This window comes from Chiloscyllium plagiosum, chromosome 4, assembly GCF_004010195.1.
Source record: "Chiloscyllium plagiosum isolate BGI_BamShark_2017 chromosome 4, ASM401019v2, whole genome shotgun sequence".
In the NCBI taxonomy this organism is placed as follows: domain Eukaryota; kingdom Metazoa; phylum Chordata; class Chondrichthyes; order Orectolobiformes; family Hemiscylliidae; genus Chiloscyllium; species Chiloscyllium plagiosum.
In genome coordinates, this window is record NC_057713.1 from 84,630,301 (window position 1) to 84,653,211 (window position 22,911).

The 22,911-nt window shown below is 38.8% G+C and overlaps 1 protein-coding gene across 1 annotated transcript in view; it reads left to right on the plus strand.

The window, feature by feature from the left end:
• The window catches only part of LOC122549488 (arf-GAP with SH3 domain, ANK repeat and PH domain-containing protein 1-like), a 363,467-nt gene that overhangs the window by 283,417 nt on the left and 57,139 nt on the right, over nt 1-22,911 (plus strand). The window contains exons 19-24 of the mRNA XM_043689348.1: nt 2,067-2,197; nt 5,117-5,303; nt 8,524-8,609; nt 16,275-16,390; nt 17,845-17,912; nt 21,168-21,275. Of these exons, the coding sequence (XP_043545283.1) occupies nt 2,067-2,197; nt 5,117-5,303; nt 8,524-8,609; nt 16,275-16,390; nt 17,845-17,912; nt 21,168-21,275 (696 nt within the window). The remainder of the gene's footprint in view (nt 1-2,066; nt 2,198-5,116; nt 5,304-8,523; nt 8,610-16,274; nt 16,391-17,844; nt 17,913-21,167; nt 21,276-22,911) is intronic.

The window sequence follows — 22,911 nt, forward strand, 5'->3', positions numbered from 1 at the left end:
ACCCCAGTCCAACACTGGCATCTCCAAATCAGAACTTTAAATGGGTTTCTAACAGTTCCGGGGATCTGAAATGTTGAAGCTCTTTCTGAATTCAGTGATTTATGTCTGTGGAATTGGAGGCACAATGCAGTCAATAGCAGAGCACTAAATAACAGGCCACAGTTTCAGAATATCTGTGCCGATTTGACACATCAGTTCTTGGTTTACTCCAGCTAGGAATATCCCTGCAGATACTGGCATTGGAATTTGGTGCCTTGTAAATGGAGGAAGAGTTAATAGTCTTCTTCACCTGATATTATAAAGGCTCTCCAGCAAGAGACATAATAAACAGGCTTGAAGGTAGATTTTCTGTGACCTTGTTGCTGCTCTGGACTTTTGATTCAGTGGACCCCTAAAGTTGTTAACTCAACCTTCAACTTGTTTGTTAGGTTGAGATTTGAGAGATCCTGGATGAGCCACATTTGTTGTTAGCTCAATTGGCTGAATAGCTGCTTTGCAGTGATGCCAACAGAATGGATTCAATTTCCACACCAACTGAGGTTACCAGAAAGATCCAGCCTTCTCAATCTCCTCCCTGAGGGGATTCTCCTGAGGCATGGTGACCTTCAGGTTAAACTCAGCACCAGTTATTTCTGTAATGAAAGACAGCAGCCCTATGGTCCACTGGGACAATGCCAACTTTATCCTTACCACCAGACAACTGGCAATGGAAATCTATGAATTAATGAGAACTTCCACTTCTATTATATTAAAGGCACTATATAAGTTTGGGTTGTTTATGTAGATGCAATAAACATGCAATTTTAGAAAACTTTCTACAAATATCACTAAGGAGATCACTAGAGAAGATTGAAAGGTACACAGTTAGGGTGAGAATCATAATGATTCTGTTACACTGTCTCAATATCCATCTTATAGTTCTAAATGCTGCACACATTATTCTAAGTGAGGTCTCATTAAGGTTTTTATAGAGTCATTATTTCCTTGTGACTTTAATATGCTACATCTCTCACTATTAAATTAAGACTTCTGTTTGCCATTTTTAACAACATTATCCAAGAGGAAGCTTGAAGGGATATTGAAATGGTGAAAAAATGTAATTAAAATTATTTTTGGATTTGTGGAGTATCATCTTCTATTGACTAGATGGGCCAAGTGGACCGATATTGTTTAATATCTGTTAAGACAATTAAAATCTGCCATAAATGTCATTTTAATTTGAAGAAAGTGAGAGGAAGTTACTTTACATTGGTCTAATCTTTTGCATAACTAGAGGTGAATTGGGACAATGCTAATCTATAACTATCTTACAAAATTCTCAACATATTTTTAATCTGTTACAAGATGCAAGACTAATTCCATTGAAGACAGTCAGCTACTTTGAGAGTTAAACATGTTATATAATGTTTCATAGTTATAGTCATTGAATATGCAGAATAAAACATGTATAACTTAACCCTAAGTTGTTTACAGCAGGTGTTTTTAGAATTTAGATGTAAAACAGTACAAATTTCATACATATACATGAAGGATTTAAACCCTGCTGGAAATGTCTCTTCTTTACTAACTCATTTCAAATTTGCTTCCTATAAAATTCCTATCTCTGCATCCTTATAACTTAATCATCTCCTAATTCAATTACTTGTAACAGAATAGATTTTCAAGATCGTGATGCAGTGGAACTATATATTAATAAATAATAAATATGCTATATCTGAATAATGATATTTTTATGAGGTGGGTAAATGTGAACGATGATTGCCTGAAATATTTTGTTTATGCAAGAGATTGAAAATGTAAATACTTCAGGCTATATTACGCTATTACACTTATTTGTCTGCTACAGTTTCTGAAAGTGTCATGGCTTTTGTTTTGGGAATGTTAAATAAATGAAGTCATGGTAAAGATAGTTGAATGCCTTGATGTATCCCTGGTTTATACGAAACCAACAGATTCTAGAACAGCATGTGGCAAGAAAAGAAGGCTTTCAAAACGCTGTCAATGAAACGTTATTTGTTATCTTTTAATCAATAATTAACTGATGCCATGATATGTATTCTGTGTGATTCCGAATAAATGAAATAAATAAATTATGTTGCTTCCAGCTGGCCAAGAATGTAGGAAATATCAGTTTCAATGAAATTCTAGAAGCCAATCTACCACAACCATCACCAAAGCCAATTCCACATAGTGACATGTAAGTAAAATTGAAAGAAGTGATTTAGGAATAATAGAGAAAGTGAACCGAAACACAGATTTATTCATTGTTTATGTTAAGTTTGTTTTTTTTCTTCAACTGCTTTCCATGTCCCAGAATTAGTTTTAGTTCAATTGCCATCAAATCAAAATGATTTCCGTAGTATTTGATATCATTAACAAATACTATTGTCTGAGTAAGTGGAGAAGGAAGAGCAACTTCTCCTCTAAGTACCAGTTGAAATAAGATACCTTACCGTAGTCAGCAAGAGCAACAGCAGAGCAAAGTCAAATCAGACCATACCCAGCTGCTTGGCTGAGTATGAAAAGAAATCCAAAATTGATATCGCAGGAAAGTTGTGAATTGACTAATTGTTAAGAAGCTGCTTTGGTCTTTAAATTAAGTAATATTTCAAATACAAGGAGTAAGGTAAGGTCCCTCGCACATATTTACTATTGTTTGACCTCTTCATTGCTCAGACCATTAGGTTTAGGAGTTGGAACGTCATGTTGCGGTTGTACAGGAGATTGGTGAGGCCTTTTGGAGTATTTTGTATAGTTCTGGTTGCCCTACAATAGGAAGAGTATTGTTAAATTGAAGAGAATGCAGAAAAGATTTATAAAGATGGGTAGGTTATCATCTTCCAAAATTCTGTAGAGTGTGGAACAGTCTCGGTAAGTGGGAAGATGGCAAATGTATATGCCACTATTTTAAAAAAGGAGAGAAAGAGAAAGCAGGAAACTGCAGACCAGTTAGCCCAACATAAGTCATTAGAAAATGCTGGTGTCTGTTATAAAGGGGACTTAGAAAATATCAGTGAGATTATAAAAGGTCAAACTTGAATTGTGAAAGGGAAACCTTTGACAAACTGACTAGAGTTTATTGAGAAAGTAACTAATAGAGTAGAAACTGGAGAACCAGTGGATGTGTGTATTTAGACTTTCAGAACATTTCTGATAAATTCCCACATAAGCTAACATGGAAAACTAAATTACAGGAATAGGGTGTTAAAATACAAGCATGGATTGAGAATTGGTTAGAAGACAAGAAACAGAAATTGGAGTAAATAGGTCTTTTTCAGAATGGAAGGTGATGACCACTGGGGTACAGAAAGAATCACTCCTTGTGTCCCAGCTATTCACAGTATATATCAGAAATTTGGATGAGGGAATCAAATGTAATATTTCCAAGCTTGCTGACAAAATAAAATTAGAAGGAGAGAAATTGCAGAATTCAGCAGATCTGATAACATCTGTAGAGAGAAAGCAGAGTTAATGTTTCGAGTCTAGTGACCCTTCCTCAGCACTGGACTTTGCTGCCTCCTGACCAAATCTAGAGTGCTGGTAAAATCCTTCAGAAAGGATTATTCAAAGACTGTGGACATATCCACTCAGCTTGTGGAATCCAGTGTCCACTTGTCTCTCTTCGCTTTCAAACATATGTTATTTTGATCATAGTTATGTGCATTTTCTTCCTTGTCACTAGTTTTACTTATAAAGCAGTTCTAGTAGTTTCTCTATAGCAACTTAAAAATCAAATATTGGACTCCCAACTTAGTACTGGGAAACTGGCTTTCATAAAACTATTCTTAAGTGTGTAGGAAATACTTCCCACCTCTACTACAACATGCCATCCATCAATTCTTGGCCAAGAGAAGAAACAAACAAAGCAGAAGATGAGCAAGAATAAGAGAAGCAAAATGTAGGAAAAAAATTTAAAATTCTCAGAAATTATATTCACTATGATATACATCAGTAGAACTACACAAAATGAGTATGAAAAGATGTGTTTTAACCCCATTTGCTTCCTTGCTTTAGGTACCTCCTCTTCCTGAGTATTCTCTTCTCCTCTCATGATCCTGATTAAACATCCTTTGCCTAGCTTTGGGCGTTGCATTTGAAGAGTTAAACTTACTTTTAGCAGTGCACTTTATAGAAGCAGCTTTATGGTTAATTGACTTGCATTGTACCCAGCATAAAAATTGGTGGTCTTATTAGATACTACTATGCCACCTCTGCTACCTGGATTTCAATCTAAGCCTAAGTGATGAAAGAATGGTCCCGTCTGCCTGCTCTAAGGGGTAAGAAGAGATCTAAAAATCTCACATCTGGCATATCCTATTAGTCACAATTTTGTCATATCTGAATGTCAGGTATACTGATGCTTCAAGTTTAGTTTAAAATGAGAACGTGCTTATCTTTGCAAGCTTTGCAATGTTGAGTTGCACTTAAAAGAATTTAAGGTTTAACAAAGTTTAAGCAGTTATATTGAATGAAAGACATTGACAAAAGCTCCTTGAAATTTGCCAGCATTGACATTCTTTTGGATGGGAAGAAAGAAAACTTTACAACTGGCATTAAGTTTAATATTTTATTGGTCACAGTAAATTAAGCTTTCCTCTGTTATACTTCTGAGGCAGGAGTTTTGTTTTTAAATTGGCTAACTGTTTTAATGAAGTAGCAAAACAAAAGAATGTCATGGGAATACCATCAATGTTGAAATGTGTTTTTTCTTTAATGCCAACATTCTCCATCAAAGCAATTGAAAACAGAAAAAGAGCACAAAATGTTCACGCAGTAGCATCCTAGCTCATTGACTTGACTATGAATTTTCAAAAATCTCATTTGTTTTACTAACTTGCAATCGAGTAAGACCTTTACTTTAATTCACATTAGTTAATACAAATTGTTGCAACATTGTAAAATATTTACTATATTTAGTAGAAGTTTATAAAAAGTGCCATATAATTAAAAAGGTTAATAGACTAATTATAAGCATGAGTATATTCAGGTAACACCACCAAATATATAAATTATATATTATATATATAATTAGATGTTCTACTTCTCCTTTGCATCTTTATTTGCCAGATAACTACGATATGTTTTGCAACAGCATAGTTTGTTGTCTTTTTAACAGGACTGCACGTAAAGAATACATACATGCAAAATATGTAGATCATAAATTTGCCAAAAGGTTGTGCACCTCTTCCTTAGCTAAAATGAATCAGTTATTGGATTCTGTGAAGTCCAGGGATTTACTTGCACTAATTCAAGTCTATGCAGAGGGAGTTGAACTAATGGAGTCACTATCAGATCTTGGACAGGTGAGAACTAATAACTATTTTAACTGCCTAAGATTATACTTTACAGTTCTGTATATGAAGTGAAAATATGACATACAAATGATATGATTTTGATGAATAAACTTAACATTTTTAAAGTTTGACTTTTCACCTGGATTGTCATTTCAATCTAAAATCTATCATTACCCCAGAGTGCTTTGTTTGCGAAGGTAAAAGCAAATGGAATATCCCAGTAAGCAAATATGTAGGAAATTGCAAGTCCAGGAAAACTCCGCAGGCCATATGGCTGGTCGTAAAACGAATATGGTTTACAATTGCACATATACAAATAACGATAGATGAGAAACATGACTTAAATCTTTGGCATAGAGATGCAGCGGGAGCAAATAACTGTTAATGGTTCTCAAACCAGACCATGTCAAAGGCTGCATACAGGTCATGAAGGATGACAAGAGAAGTTTATCTTTGTGACATAATATGTTATTTTTGACTTGGATTATAATTATTTTGTTCAAAGTTTGTGAGAAGATTTGTAGCTCGGGTGCTCGTTGCTGTGATTCTGTTCGCCGAGCTGGAAGTTTTTGTTGCAAACGTTTCGTCCCCTGTCTAGGTGACATCCTCAGTGCTTGGGAGCCTCCTGTGAAGCGCTTCTGTGGTGTTTCCTCCGGCATTTATAGTGGCCTGTCCCTGCCGCTTCCGGTTGTCAGTTTCAGCTGTCCGCTGTAGTGGCCGGTATATTGGGTCCAGGTCGATGTGTTTGTTGATGGAGTTTGTGGATGAGTGCCATGCTTCTAGGAATTCCCTGGCTGTGGTAATGGTAGTGTTGTCACTACTATAATGGTAGTGTCAACACTACCATTATAGGGCAAGCCAAACAAAGAACAGCCAGGGAATTCCTAGAAGCATGGCACTCATCCACAAACTCCATCAACAAACACATCGACCTGGACCCAATATACCGGCCACTACAGCGGACAGCTGAAACTGACAACTGGAAGCGGCAGGGACAGGCCACTATAAATGCCGGAGGAAACACCACAGAAGTGCTTCACAGGAGGCTCCCAAGCACTGAGGATGTCACCTAGACAGGGGACGAAACGTTTGCAACAAAAACTTCCAGCTCAGCGAACAGAACCACAGCATAGTTATTTTGGTATTGTGGCATGGGAGGAAACCTGATCGGAGAGATTCAAACATGGAGTTCTATGAAAGGTGTGAAAGCATTTGAGACGCAAGAGAAAAGGGGTGTTGGAAATGGAATGGCTGTTTGCAAGGATGGAGGTTTCATGGATTTTTCTATTGAGGAATATGGTAATAACAGATGTCAGGGAAAGAGGGACAACAGCTGAAGAGAGAGAACTATTTACAATATCAGTTTGGGGAAGTTGGGTGACCAACAGTTTAGTGTAATAGGATTGAGGAAGTGTGATGTGGGTCTAATGGTCAAGTTAAGCAGAGGCATTGAGAGGGAAAAGGAGAAATACAAGTTCTGAAATAAGACATATAGAATTAGGTTGGCTTTGTAGCGGAGGGGAATGTTAGTGTGTTAACTGTGTGTAATCGCTTTCTCTCACTAACTGTGTGCCCTGAGTGGCAAAGATGGCAAGAAGAAACTGCCAAGAATGGCAGAACATTTTATTTTAAAAAATGTCCACGTTGCTAAGGTGAGGCTCATCACCTTTATGGTCCTTTTGTTGATCTTGACTGAGAGACATATCTTGGCCATTAAGTCATGTCATTACTAGTTTACTGACCCAATTATGACTGACAAAAATGCTCCAGCAAGCTATGACACAATGTGCCTCAGGGCAAACTCGCTCCATTTAACACAGTTACATTGATCCACACCACTAATATAAAATTAATAGAGCTAAACTCTGGGGCAAATGAAAAGTGATTTTTTTTCTTTGAAACAGCTAATCAGGTACTGGTCATAACAAAGGACACCTGCAAAATGGATAAATGATACCAGTCCCATAGGTGTCCATGATATGGTTTTCACTGTATCCATATGAATATTTATTATTTTTAGCCATTGTTACTACAGATGCTTAATGATGTTTCACAGAATAAGTTCCATGAATCCGAAATGTTTTCAGCACAGAGGAGGCCGTTATTCCTATTGTGTCTGTGCTGGCCTATGAAGGACAGGCACAATTATATAATCATGCTGGGAGGCTGACAGGCATACTATACTTGGGTATATTTCTCTAATAAAGTGGGAGAAAGTTTACCTAGTGCTACTCCCTTTTCCCCAGAATTCTGTAAATTTTCAATTTTAAGTAATTTCTCCCTTTCGAAAGCCTCAATTGACCCCACTTCCATGACACACACAGTGTGAAAGCCTCTCAATGACTTGGCCTCCCTAGACTTCTGCAGCAATGAGTTCCACAGATTCACCTCCCTCTTGCTGACATCTTATTCTTTAATTGTCATACCACAGATAAATTTCACATTGTCAGAACGACATAATAATACTTTTGAAGCAGCATGATCAAATTTACCCATCTCATTGACTTCTAAATCTAAGTTAGCCTTGTTATAAACTTTACTGGTTGAGGCCTCTTTATTGAAAAGTTCGGAGTTGTTGATCATTTTTCCAGCTATTTCAGTTTGCCTGTCTGGAGACTTGACAAGTACATTTTTATCCCTGCAAGTCCCAGACTAATGTAACTTAAGCATATGTTGTGGTTAAATTGCAGCAAGTATTGCTACCATTTTTGAGAGTTTCAGGAAGTAAGTGAAGTACTTGTTGTTCAGGAACTAATAAAATAGAAAATTGCCTCTCCACTCCTCTTCCCTACCATAATTATGTTTCACTTGTTCACTGCTTGCTTTGCCCTTCTTTGGAGCATTACAACTCTTTTTGGCTTTCTCCTGGTCCGTTATATCCTGATCCTTTATGAACTGAATCTTAAGTCCACGTATTATTTCTTGTTTTCTGGGTCCTCTATAATTTCCAAAGTTTCCAGACATAATCCTTGTAGGTACCTCTGATCTGGTAACGTCTCGGTTATTCAGTCTAGCTTTTGAAATAGGTTGATATTAAAAACGTAGGTGAAATACCCCAGAAATATAGGTAAAAATGCAGTTTTGCTTTCTCAGTCATTGTCAAGCAGTGTCACCATACTAACATGTTTTATATATATTGGTAGTATCAGAAGTCATAATTTTTGGTGATGTGATAAATTGTCATAATTTTTGTACGTGCAGTTAATTCGGTTGTTTATTTAACAAACAGGAGCCAGGGGAAACAGTCCTTCACCTAGCTGTTCGAACTGCTGACCGAACCTCTCTCCACCTGGTTGACTTTCTTGTACAGAATAGGTAAGCAATCACTCAATGGCAAATGCAAGTGTTTACTATTAATATCCAATATCTTCTTTTAACTCATCTTGATCATAATAGTTTTATTTGCAAGCTTTGGCAGTGCATATAGTATACCAACTTTGTGATTTTTATTTATATTTGTTCATGGGATGTGGGCAGCTTGGCCCATGCCTATTACCTTTGAGAAGAGAGTGGTGAGCTGCCTTCTTGAATTGCTGTAGTCCTTGTGATATCTGTATAGCCAGAATGCTATTAGGCAAGGAGTTCTAGAATTTTGACCCAGAAGTGAAATATTGTGCGAACTCATGGTGGTGTGTCGCTTAGAGGGGAAGTTACAGTTGGTGGTTTTTAGAAGAGTTAGGATAAATCAGTTAGGAGCTGCAGAGTGATTATTTGGAAGTCTGGCCAGTCAACAGTCAGGGATGTCGTTTGAAATTGGTCAAGAGAGTGAGCCAGGGTCAGTCCTGGAGGTTAACTTAATGACAGTCAACAGGGTTGATCACACAGTCCTCAACCCACAAATGTATTAAGGCTGTTACCGATGCAATTTATGCCCGGTTACAGCACTTCATCTCGTCTTCCCATTACAGAGTTAGAGTTAATGCTGCTGCTGGGCAGTATGTTTTAGCAACATAGCTGGCTTCTCCCAGCTGCAGGATGTCATGGCAAAGTTTGGCTGAGTGAGTGACGGTAACGAGGAAGTTGTTAAGTTACAGGACGATATCAGCAGATTGACCAATGGGCAGGTCAGTGGCAGATGGAATTAACGCTGATCATTGCGAGGTGATGCTCTTTGGATCTTGGGGTGCTTGTCCACAGATTGCAGAAGGTGGCAGGGCAGGTTAATTGGGTAGTTAAGTAAAGGCATTGTATTTATCAGTTGTGCCATATATTACAAGAGCAGAGAGGTCATTTTGGAGCTGTATAGAACTTTGATTAAGCCACAGCGGAATAATATATGCAGTACTGCTCAGGAAGAATGCAGTTATACTGGAGGAGTGCAAAGAAGATTCACCATGATGTTGCCTGGAATGAAGCATTTCAGCTATGAAGAGAGGCTCGATAAGCTCAGGTTGTTTTCTTTGGAGTAGAGAAAGTTGAGGGAGAATCTAATAGACGTGTATAAAATTCTGAGCATCACTGATAGGATAAATAGAAAGCAGCCGTTCCCCTTAGTTGGTGGGAGAATAATGAAGGGGAAGAATGTGAAATTGAAAAGGAGGAGGTTTAGAGGAGACTTGAGGAAAGACGTTTTCAGAGGATGGTGGGGATGTGGGAGGGTATTTGAGTAACTTGAGTCACAACATTCAAGGCTATGGCCTACTGTGGGAAAATGGGACCAGTGTAGGTATTAGTATAGTATGGAGAGGCTGAACAGGCTAGGGCTGTTTTCCCTGGAGCGTCGGAGGCTAAGGGATGACCTTACAGAGGTTTACCAAATTATGAGGGGCATGGATAGGTTAAATAGACAAAGTCTTTTCCCTGGGGTCGGGGAGTCCAGAACTAGAGGGCATAGGTTTAGGGTGAGAGGGGAAAGATATAAAAGAGACCTACAGGACAACTTTTTCACACTGAAGGCGGTACGTGTATAGAATGAGCTGCCAGAGGAAGTGGTGGAGGCTGGTACAATTGCAGCAATTAAAAGGCATTTGGATGGGTATATGAAAAGGCCGAGTTTGGAGGGATATGGGCCGGGTGCTGGCAGGTGGGACTAGATTGGGTTGGGATGTCTGGTCAGCATGGACCGAAGGGTCTGTTTCCATGCTGTATATCTCTGACTCTTTGTATGAATTTATGAAATGGTATGTTTGTCACATTGGGAGCACCATATCGTAATATGGCTGACTTCATGAACAGAAATGCATTCATTCCATCAAGATACAAGTCATCTGTGATTATTAATGCCACAACTTAGAAGTCTACACCTCTTTTAAAATTTATTTGAGGGACACTTGTGTTGCTGGCTGGGTTAGCATTTATTGCTGTCCCTAGCTGCCCTTGAGAAAATGGTGGTGAGCTGCCTTATTGAATTGCTGCAGTCCATGTACTGCAGGTAGACCCACAAAGCTGTTGGCTGAGGGAATTCCAGGATTTTGACTCAATAACAGTGAAAGAAGAGCAAGATATTTACAAGCGTGGATGGTAAATGGTTTGGAGGGAGCTTGCAGCTGGTGGTATTCCCATGAACCTGCTGCCCTTGCCCTTCTAAACGGATGTAGTCGTGATTGGAAAGTGTTGTCTCAAGATTTTGGGCGAATTCTGCAGTGCATCTTGGTAGATAATACACACTCCTGTTGCTGAGCGTCAATGGTGGAGGGATTAGATGTTTGTGAATGTGGTGCTCGTCAAGGGGGCTGCATAGTGTCATGTTTCTTGGGTGTTGTTAGCTTTTCATCTATCCAAGCACGTGGGGAATATTTCACCACACTTGTGACTTGTTTTTTGTAGATGGTGGACAGGCTTAGGAAGGCAGGAGGTCACTTGCCACAATGTTTGAGCCTCTGGTCTGCTCTTAAGGCCACTGTATTTTTATGGGAAGTCCTGTTGGATTTCTGGTCAGTGGTAACCACAAAAATGTTGATAGTGGAGGATTCAATGATAGTAAGGTCATTGAATATCAAGTGTGGGTAGAATGTTTCTTATTGAAGATGATCATTACCCAGCATTTATATAGTATGAATGTTACTTGCAATTTGTCAGCTGAAGCCTGGATATTGCCCAGGTTTTGCTGCATTTTGACATGGACTGCAGCAGTATCTGAGGAATCGTGAATGGTGCTGAGCATTGTGCAATCATTGCTGAACATCCCACTTCTAATTTTATGATGGAGGGAAGGTCATTGATGAAACAGTTGAAAATGGTTGGACCTAGAACACTACCCTGAGGAACTCTGCAAGGATGTTCCTGGAGTTGAGTTGACTGACCTTCAACAACTGCAGCCATCATCCTGTGTGCCAGGTATGACTCCAACTAATGGAGAGTTTTCCCTCAAATCTCATTAGATCCAGTTTTGCTAGAGCTCCTTGTTGCTACACTCAGTCAGGAGCTGACACTCTGACCTCACCTCTGAAATTCAGCTCTCTTGAACCAAGTATGTAATGAGGTCAGGAGGTGGGAGGCCCTGGTGAAACCCAAACTGGGCATCCTTGAGCAATTTGTTTCTGAACAGCTGCTTCTTGACAACACCATTGATGATCTCTTCCTTCATTTGACTGATGAACCAGAATAGACTACGGAATGGTAATTGGTGATTGGATTTGTCATACTTTTTGTGTATAGGACATACCTGAGCAATTTTCTACATTCTTAGATAGATGCCATGTTGTAGCCGTAGTGGAACAGCTTGTCTAGATGAACAGCAAGTTCTGGGACACAAGTCTTCAGTCCTGTTGCTGGAATGTTGTCAGGGTTCATCGCCTTTACAGTATCCGGTGTCTCCAACCGTTTCTTGAAATCAATGTGAAGTGAATTGAATTAGCTGAAGACTGATATCCGTATACTGAGGGACTACTGGAAGAGGCCTTTGATGACTCACTCATCACCGGTGGCTGAAGATTCTTGTGAATACTTCAGCTTTATCTTTTGCATTGATGTGTTGGGTTTTCCTATCATTGAGCATAGGTCTATTTGTGGAGCCATCTCCTCCAGTAAGTTGTTTGATCATTCACCACCATCCACTGACTGGATATGGCACAATTGCAGAGCTTAGATCTGATCCATTGGTTATGGGCTCGCTTAGCTCTGTCTACCACTTGCTGCTTTAAACTGTTTGGAACACAAGTAGTCCTGTTTGTAGCTTTACTAGGTTAGCACATCATTTTTAGATATGTCTGATGCTGCACCTGGCATTAGACCATAAGATACTGGAGCAGAATTAGGCAATTTTGCCCCTTGCGTCTGTTCTGCTATTTGATCATGGCTAATATGTTCCTCAACACCATTCTTCTTCCAATTACTTTTGATCCCCTTACATCAAGAACCTATCTGTTTTAGTCTTAAAGATACTCGGTGACTTGGCCTCTACAACCTTCTGCAGCAATGAGTTCCACAGATACACCACTCTCTGGCTGAAAAAATTCCTCTTCTTCTCAGTTCTAAAGGGTCATCCGTTCAATCTGAAGCTGTGCCCTTAGGTCCTCATCTCTCCCACTAGTGAAAACATCTTCTCCGTGTCCACACTATGCAGGCCTCTTAGTAACCTGTAAGTTTCAGTAAGATTTTCCCCTCATTCTTCTAAACTCCCTTGAATACAGACTGTGTCCTCAACAGCTCTTCATAAGACGCACCCTTCAACCATGGGATCATTCTTGTAAACATCCTCTCGACCCCTTCCAAGGCCAGCACGTCCTTCCTTACATACAAGGCCAAAATAAAGGTTGGGAGGGTTAACAGCGTCACATTTGTAGGAATGACGATAACTGACAATCTGTCCTGGACTTTCCACGTAGATGCGACAGTCAAGAAAGCACAACGCCTCTTCTTCCTCAGGTGGCTTAAGAAATTTAGCATATACGTAAGGACCCTTACCAACTTTTACAGATGCACCATAGATGGCATACTATCTGAGTACATAACAGCATGGTATGGCAACTGTTTTGTAAGAAACTACAGAAGGTTGAATGCACAGCCCAGACCATCATGGAAGCCAGTCTCCCATACATGGACACCATTTGTACTACTTGTTGCCACAGAAAGGCTGTTAACATCATTAAAAACCTGTCCCATCTTGGTAATGTTCTCCTATATCCTCTTCTGTTAAGCAGAAGATACAGAAGCCTGAACACACAAAACGAACAGTTCAAGAACAGCTTCTTCTTTGCCATTATTAGACTGATGCATGGACTCTCTAGCTTCAAATAATGTTCATCTTGTTAATGTTGATCTTGCTTCACGCATCTCTGCAGTGTAACTTCTACGCCTCACTCTGTCTAAGTACCCTATGAGCCATGTGTACTTGCTTACTCTGATCTGTCTGTATTACTTGTAAACAAAGCTTTTCACTGTACTTAGGTACATGTGACTACGATCAAAACTGCTCACATGAGCATTAAACAGCCTCAGTATTACATGCCTGCTGTTATTAGAATTAGAATTAGAATTCCTGCAGTGTGGAAACAGGCCCTTTGGCCCAACAAGTCCACACTGCCCCTCCGAAGAGTATCCTACCCAGACTCATTACCCTAATTTCACCTGACTAATGCACCTAACCTACATAACCCTGAACATTATGGCAATTTAGCTTGGCCAATTCACCTAACATCCACCTCTTTGAACAGTGTGAGGAAACCAGAGTACCCACAGGAAACCCACGCAGACATGGGAAGAATGTGCAAACTCCACACAGACAGTCACCCAAGGCTGGAATCGAACCGGAGATCCTGGTGCTGTGCAGCAGCAGTGCTAACCACTGAGCCACCATGAAGGCTGGAATCGAACTCGGGTCCCTGGTGCTGTGAGGCAGCAGTGCAAACCACTGAGCCACCGTGCTGCCCTGTTATATTTTAACCCTCTTGAAATGAATGCTGACATTGCATTTGCCAGCTGAACCTGCATGCTGAGTAGGGGTTATGCTGGGCATGAGTTTGTCAATTGTATTGGAGTATGATTCCGCTTCTGCTCCTGATACACACTCTTAAGTTGCTAGATCCATCCAAAGTTTGTCCCATTTAGCATGTGATAGTACCCACAACATGATGTAATGTGTTGTCAGTTTGAATGAGGGACTTCATCTCCACAAGGACTGTGCAGCCATCATTCTTATTGATACTGTCATGTATCTATGGCAGGCAGCTTGGTGAGGTCAGGTATGCATTTCCCTTTTGTTTTTGGTTCCTTCACCACCAACCACAGAACCAGTCTAGCTGCAGTGTCTTTTAGGATCTGACCAGCTCAATTAGTAGTGCTGCTCTTGAGCCAATCTTGGTGGTGGGCTTTGAAATCTCCCACCAACAGTACATTCTCCGTCTTTGCCACCCTCCATTTTTCTCCAAGTGTTCTTCAACATGGTGGAACACAGAGTCATCAGCTGAGAGAGGATGGTGCATGTTAATAATATGGAGATTTCCTTTTCCATGTTTGATGCCGTGAGATTTTGAGGACTCCCAAAGCAACTTCCTCCCAAAAATATACCACTGTGCCACCATTTCTACCAGGCCAGTCCTGCCGGTGGGATATATCCTGGGATAATGATGGTCATGTCTGAGACATTGTCTGTTAACTATGATTCTGTGAGTATATATCAGACTGTTGGTTGACTAGCCTGTGGACAGTTCTCCTAACTTTGGCACTGAACCCCAGATGTTAGTAAGGAGGACTTTGTAGGGTCAGCAGGGTTGTTTATACATTTTCGATTCCAATGCCGAGATTGATGCCCGGTGATGGGTCCAATTTCATTTCTTTGAGACTTATAATGACTGTGTGGCTTGCTAGGCCATACAGCAGTTGAAAGTGAACCACATTGCTGTGGGTCTAGATTCTTTTTTGACAACCTGCAGTGGCTTCATTGTCATTAGTGAACTTTTAATCACAGATATATTTTGAATTCAAATTCCACCACGTACTGTGGCATGATTCAAACCTGGTTCTACAGAACATCATCTGAGTTCCTCAGTTAATAGTCTAATGAGGATTCTCATGTTCTTGCTTTGCTTCCAGGACTGGTTGCCTTACAAGGATGGTTGCAATACATTTACGAATGTGCACTAATATTTGTAGTGATGTGTCAGCTGATTAGCATTTTTATTTGGTTTCCCTCCCGCTACGTGCACAATGAAGTGTAACATATGGCTGGCATCTGTGTGGCTGCGGCTTTTGATCAGCTACGTACCCAGACTTTTAAAAATCCAGGAAGTCCTGGCCATGATAGGTTCTTCCACCTCTAGCAGGAGGGATGATGTGTGGGATGCCATTGAGACATGGTGCATAATTAATGAAGTAATTTCTGGTAAAGTTCACCCCCAGTTTCTTCAACCATTCCGAAATTCTGAAGTTATATTTTCCTATATCCTGAGGTTACTGTACACTTTTTTTCTCATTCCAACTAATTAAGGATGTTATATGCTGCTCTCCATCTTACACTCTACTAAGGACAAAAAAAGCCACAGGTCCTGAAGAACGGTTACACCTGAAATGTCAACTCGGGGGGGCACCTGATGTTGCCTAGCTTGCTGTGGTCTTCTAGCCTTCTGCCTACCTACTCCATTTTACACTTAATTAAAAATTGTCAGTGGATTTCACATGACTTTGCTATATCTGGTCCCTATTATGTTTCGCACAAATATTCAAGTAGAGTGTACTAAGATCCAATAGATATGTATTGTTGATATGTAGTGGTGGTGAGTAAACTGTTCTTAATCATACTCAGTTGAGGAGGTTTCCTGTCGAAATTACTAAGTTTAAGAATATGTCTGTCCAGAATAGTGAGGTTATACTTCACTATTAAAAATTTCAATGTTGAACAGTTCTGGGTGTAGGGCCCTTGAGCATTCCATCAGAGATGATGTATAGTGAGAGATTGTAAGAGAGAAAGGAAACTGTATCCCCATGGCATTTATTCACTCTGAAAAGTGAACAATAGAATTATGATATATCAATATATATCATATTCATATAAGAAATCTAAATTTATGTTGGTATTTTCTTATCATTTATATTCATATATAGTGGCAATCTGGACAAGCCTACTGCAAAAGGAAACACAGCTGTACATTACTGCTGCGTGTTCGATAAAGTGGAATGTTTAAAATTGCTTCTTCGGGGCAAACCAAGTTTAAATCTAGGTGAGTGTAATGTCAGTGATTTTGAATTGCATTTTCCTTTTGCCCTAGACTTCCAGCAGATCCTAGGAAATTACACTTCCTGTTCTAGTATTCAATATTCAGCTCAAGCAGTGTAGCAAAATGTTTGCAAAATCAAAGCTACTCGATCAACAGAAATTGCTGTAAAGACTCGGCAGGTTTGGCAGCATTTGTGGAGACAAAGCAGAGTTAATGTTTTGACCCTTTTTCATTGTATAATTTCTATTTCTATTCTTGTTTCTGATTTCCAACTTCAGCAGTTCTTCTCTTTTCCTTTGCAAAGCTATTCAGTGTCCATTCTAGCCTTATTACAGTATTATTAGCAACAAATTACAAAACCAAATATGAAATATAATTTAGATCAGTTAAAAAATTTAAATTAATTTCTAAACTGTCCGTTTCATTTTATACATTCACTCTACTAGCTCCTATTCTCTTTGCCATCCTAAAATAAATTCAAAATCTCCTATTTATCTTCATTCATTAACTGGTTATCAGTATCCATTTTGCAAAGTGAACAAATTGAATTAAGAATACTTTAATCAGTCTGTAAGAACCATGAAAACCACCATTTTCAACCAACTGAAAGTCCACATGCTGCAAATTGACAAATTGGTAGCTCCTGTGAGTTTATATTACCCAAATTGGTATGATTGAGTTAAAACAACTGAAAATTTTAGAAAGTATACTTTAAGGGAAATAAGTACTTCTGATTGTACAGAGCCAATTTCTTAAAATAGTCAAGAAAAAGATTGGTTTGGACACACAACCAAAGACTAAGGACTGGTGAAGGAGGAGAGAAAGAAAATCACAAGAGGGGAGGGATGAGATATGAGATCACAATCCAGATTAAATATATATGGAAGCTTCAAATTGGGAATCATTGATATAAATGTACATTTAAAAATGCTTCCACAAATTTCATTTTATCAGTACACTATCCTGATGCTTGATACCACCATGCTGGCTAAGCTGGAGGCAGACCTTAAAGGACTATAGACAAGTAGACAACAACCACCACGAATGTGGGGAATTCAGAAATTAGTAAAAAATAGTGAATTGATGAAGTCATGCATGATCTCAGTATATGATCGGAAGTCCAGGGCCCTTAAGGAGCAGTGGTAGTATCCCTACCTCTGAGCCAGAATACTGGGGTCAAGTCCCAACCACTCCAGAAGTGCCTTATAACATGAGGAAACACGTTTTTTGAAAAATGTCTATAAATAGAAGTCCACAAGTGAGCATTTTTAGTGGATCATCTAAAAAGATTTATTATGCTTTTGCTCAGAGTATCATTGAAACAAAAAAATGTATTTCTATAATCTAGCCCAAAAGCTATATCAGAAAATTGCTTTCTAGTGTGAGAAAAATTGATTGACTTGCATTTTTCGTTTTGCTGTCTTATGTATTGTGCATTGGATTTATTTCACTTATAGTAAACCAGAGTGGAGAAACAGCCCTAGATATAGCGAGAAGATTGCAGCGTCCACAGTGTGAAGAATTGGTAAGGAGCAGTTCCCTTTCTTACATTCATATTAATTCCTGTTTCACAGAATTTCTAATCCAACCTTTGTATTTGAAGAAATGTTCATTCTAATGGAAGTAATAAAATCATTTTGCTGGCTGTTTACCTTACGACAATATTGATCATGAATGACTTTAACATTTTTTAAAACTGAAGTGTACTTAAGTCAAGTCAGAAAGTTCACCTACTAGCATTTATAATCCTGCGTAATTTTAAATTTCTACAGACTCTGTACAGCAGAAAGATCGATGTATTTATTCAGCATTACATAAACATGGTATCACATCCAACTAAAATGTTCAAAACACATTCTATATAGACTTAAGTTCACTTTCTCATTCACTTAACCCATGTTTATTTAGAGCTTCGCATTAGGAAATTGAGTGGCAACATTCTTTTCTGTTAATTGCAGGAAGAATAGGTTCTCCTTCACTTGAAGATTGTATTTTCCTTCAATTATCAGAGTACGTCCACTTTACCTAGCAAAGCTATGGTGTTTCAATTCAGCACATCTGTCAGAAAAGATGTTGCTTCACAGACTTTGATGAATGCTACAACTCTGCAATCTCAAGTTAGTTGTAAGAATATCTCCACTATGTGCACTGCTCTGAAATCTACACAGAATCCAAGTTACGAGATAAGAGAGAGACATAATGAAATGTATTTTCTTTATTATTTACGTAATTTTTAAAATTTACATATCTAAATAGGAACAACTCCTTACTACCATCATGCTCAATCAAAAAGGCACTTTGTAACAATGGACTCACCAGGCAATCATCAATCATGGATGTGACTTATGCTACAGAAAGTTTAGCTGTGATAACCATTGCACTAGATTTGAACATACTTATTTGGAGTTATGAGCAACATTCCAAAGAAAGGTCATGATCAACGTTAAGGTTCTCCCCTTTTCATAGCCACCTTGTCCTAATGTGTTAGTGAACTTTCTATAACTGATAGCACAGCATACACTTTTCCACTGTCACATAGGCTAACTTGCTGTGAAATGTATGCTTGTAAAGCTGTTACTAAAATTGGATTGAATTAGGTTATTGTCACATATGCTCACGTGAGTAGGGTGAAAAGTTTGTAAGTTGCTATTTACAGCGCTATCAAAGAAGCATTGCCTTTGTTTTTCTCACCACTGCCAAAACTGCATGGCAATAGAATGTGTAGATGAATATCTTTGTCAACACCTGTACAAGGTATTCGCCAAAAATGGATACCCGCGTAATTTCATCAACAGATGCCTAAGAGAAAGACAATGGAACGAGGACATGCCGCAACCCAAAGGACTAGCCACACTACCATACAGCAGGAGCATTTCAGAACTGACAGCCAGACTACTACGACCACTAGGACTTATAACAGCACACAAACCAACAGCCACCCTCAGACAACAACTCACCAGAACGAAGGACCCGATATCCAGCATGAGCAAAACTAATGTAGTGTACAAAATCCCATGCAAGGACTGCACAAAACACTATATAGGACAAACAGGAAGACAGCTAACGATCCGCATCTATGAACATCAACTAGCCACGAAACGACACAACCAGCTATCCTTAGTAGCCACACACGCAGACGACAAGCAACATGAATTTGACTGGGACAACACTACCATTATAGGGCAAGCCAAACAAAGAACAGCCAGGGAATTCCTAGAAGCATGGCACTCATCCACAAACTCCATCAACAAACACATAGACCTGGACCCAATATACCGGCCACTACAGCGGACAGCTGAAACTGACAACCGGAAGCGGCAGGGACAGGCCACTATAAATGCCGGAGGAAACACCACAGAAGCGCTTCACAGGAGGCTCCCAAGCACTGAGGATGTCACCTAGACAGGGGACGAAACGTTTGCAACAAAAATTTCCAGCTCAGCGAACAGAACCACAACAACGAGCACCCGAGCTACAAATCTTCTCCCAAACTTTGAATATCTTTGTCAGTTGTGGCTTTCTTAAAGATGACACTCAAGCCTCAGGCATTATCTACAGTCATTGGACTGGTACCATAAACAGTTATTTCTGGCACCTCATAATGTCTGTCTGATGCTGGCAGAACCATAAGCTTTGTCACAGAGATAGATGTTTCCGGCACCACTTGACAATTTATTTGCCTTTGTCTTGACATTTTACTTGTGAGCAGTCTCCACATATAGAGCTTCTCTGATTAGTGCCTCTGTGACTTTAACAGAGACTAGCAGTTCTGGGGTAGTTCATGAGAGTATGGGCTAATGGTTCAAAGGCAAGGGCAAAGGAGTGGCATTTCCCCCTTCCCAATTCTAAATTCCTTGATTGGGCACAGAATGTTTGACATCCTCTATGAAACCTCAAGTCTTATTTGTTGAATAACCTATCGGAGGTATAGGAAAACATCTGAGTCCCTATAGATCGTTAGCCACCATTATGCTTTGTGAATTCAATGACAGTTGGCTTAAAGTGGTTCATAATGATCCTAATTCCCTTTTCTACAATGGCAGGCAGCATTCCCACATTGACCCTTCCTGTCCTCAGTTTAAATGGGATGGATTTCCCAACACCAGTAATCCTGCTCAATTCTCTATTACTCCCCCAACCCCTGTCCCACCATTATATCCACACTCTTCAGCAGACTCCAGTAAATACAGCCAGATGTAATAAATCACGAAATGTATTCTGGGCTCCCTTTTTGAAAAAGGCATAACAAAGCATTTCTCGGCAGGCAAAGGTTTAACTTGCACTGGCATTCTGAAGACATCCACCTCTAAATCTCTTCCACCTCAATCCTTCAACCATAGTTTTCAAATGCTTGTCAGACGTGAAGCATGAAATTTCCTCCAAATGCATATTGAATAAACTAACAGTGCAGTGTGATTGAAAACTTATAGACCCAAGAAGATGCTTCAATCTCAAAATACTGATTGAGCTTGTAGACCTGACAGTTTCTGTTATATAACATGGAATTTGTAGATAATAAATATTGATGCAAGCCTAAGCAGTGCATTTATATGGCTCCTCATACATGTAAAAAAAAATTTAAATGATCTGTTTATTTAGCCATCATACCTGATGACAAATACCATAATGATGAAAAAAATTGATGGTGAAATGTGCAATATTTATGAGTAGGAACCATTTGCCTTTCCTTCCCTAGGGAAAATGTTACTAATTGGAGGCTTAAGTATGCAAATATTCTGATCATAGTTGCACTTAGTGTAATATTTTATATTAATTTCAGATCAGTCAAGCTGCTTTAGGAAAAGTTAATCCTCATGTTCATGTAGAATATGAGTGGCAATTACGGCAAGAAGAAATTGATGAAAGTGATGATGACTTGGATGTAAAGGTGAGAACAGGGAATATATAATATCGGATCAGGTAATTTCCTTTTAGTCCATCAAACTGCACAATTTTAACATTCTCTAGAGCATTATTTGGTGGGCAAGACTATTCTAAAGAGATAGTGAAAATTATCTTTTAAACTATTTTTAACATAGTATTTTTAGGAATAGTATTTTATAAGTGTGATTTTGTCTGATATATGTCACAATTTATTTTAGGCTTTGAATTTTGAATTAGTGCCATATGGATTTTCTGTGTATCTAAATAGTTAATCATTAACTTGTAGATATTTCTGTAGTTGTGGTGATTTATTTCCAAACATTTTGAAGCAGCCTTCAGAATATACCTTTTATTTACTTTAGTGGGGTTTACTACTGAGCAATCGTGCAATAAGATTTTGTGAGAAAGACCTGGAATTTTTTTTTTATATTTTAAGGGAAACTCCCACAGCTTGATACAAGGGTTTTTTTAATTTTCAGTTTTGGGGCAGTTCTACAGAAGTGCTTGGATGAAGATGAATGTGTAATGAAGTACTCTTGAGAAAGAAGATAGTAAAACTAGATTACCTTAGAATAAGGAGTTGAGTAATAATTCCAGACTAAGTATTTGGATAAAACTCTGAAAAGGTTATTTGAACCTGAGTGAAAGCAGCAGGAAAGGGCTTTCAGAAAAAGCCAATTGGATGTAAATGGTTTGGTCTGTTGTACTTTTACCTTAATTTCTTTTGCCTAATAAACTTTTATTGTTAAAACTAAGTCTGCAACATTGCATGATTGTGTTTCTGTGAGATACAACTCATAAAAACTAAAAGAAAATAAATTTGATCTATTGAGGCAGATTTCCGTCTGACATCTGACCTGTCCAGTAATCACATCAATTGGATTCATAATGAGAAATTCATTTGAAGTATGATCTGTGGACATGTTTCGTCCTGAACAAGCAAGATGAAGTTTTGAATAAATATAGAATATAGATTCTGCATTGAATGGAAAAATTTCAGATAGCTCTCTGGGTGATAGCATTATTTAATGTGGCGCTGAGCCATAAGCATCAGAAGCTTCTCTAACCTGATATGTGATAAATTGGCAAATGTAGCTGGAACTGTAGTTGAGATGTAACAGTCCAGTTAAAGAGATCCTTGGAAGCTTTCACTGCTGAGGTAGTTATATTACCGTACTTGAGATTTCACTTGAGTGAAGCAAAATCAATTAGTTAGGATTGCATGAAGTTAAGAGTCTGCTCTTCAACTTCCTTTTTACAAATTTCAATGGAGGATATCTTAGAGAAGATCTAGTACAGTTGAAAAATCCATCTCAGTTGAGTTTTTATTTTTAACAGAGTCCAGGCAATAGACTGAGAAAATATAATTAAATATGTACTTTAGCCCTTTGCCTCCTTACTACAAGGAGAACCCTATTGAATGTCAATATCAATCCTATGTTATGTAAATACTACATGAAATAGGAGTGGGAGAGCTTATGGATAATAGATTGGCAAAATACTTAATCAGCTCTTGCTTTCCTGATCTGATTAAAACCATGGGCAGAATTTTCTAGGTATCTGAATGACATGGGCTTTGATGAAATTTGTAGCACAAACGGCTGAGAAGTCCAGTGAGGCTAATTACTCAGTTGGGAGCA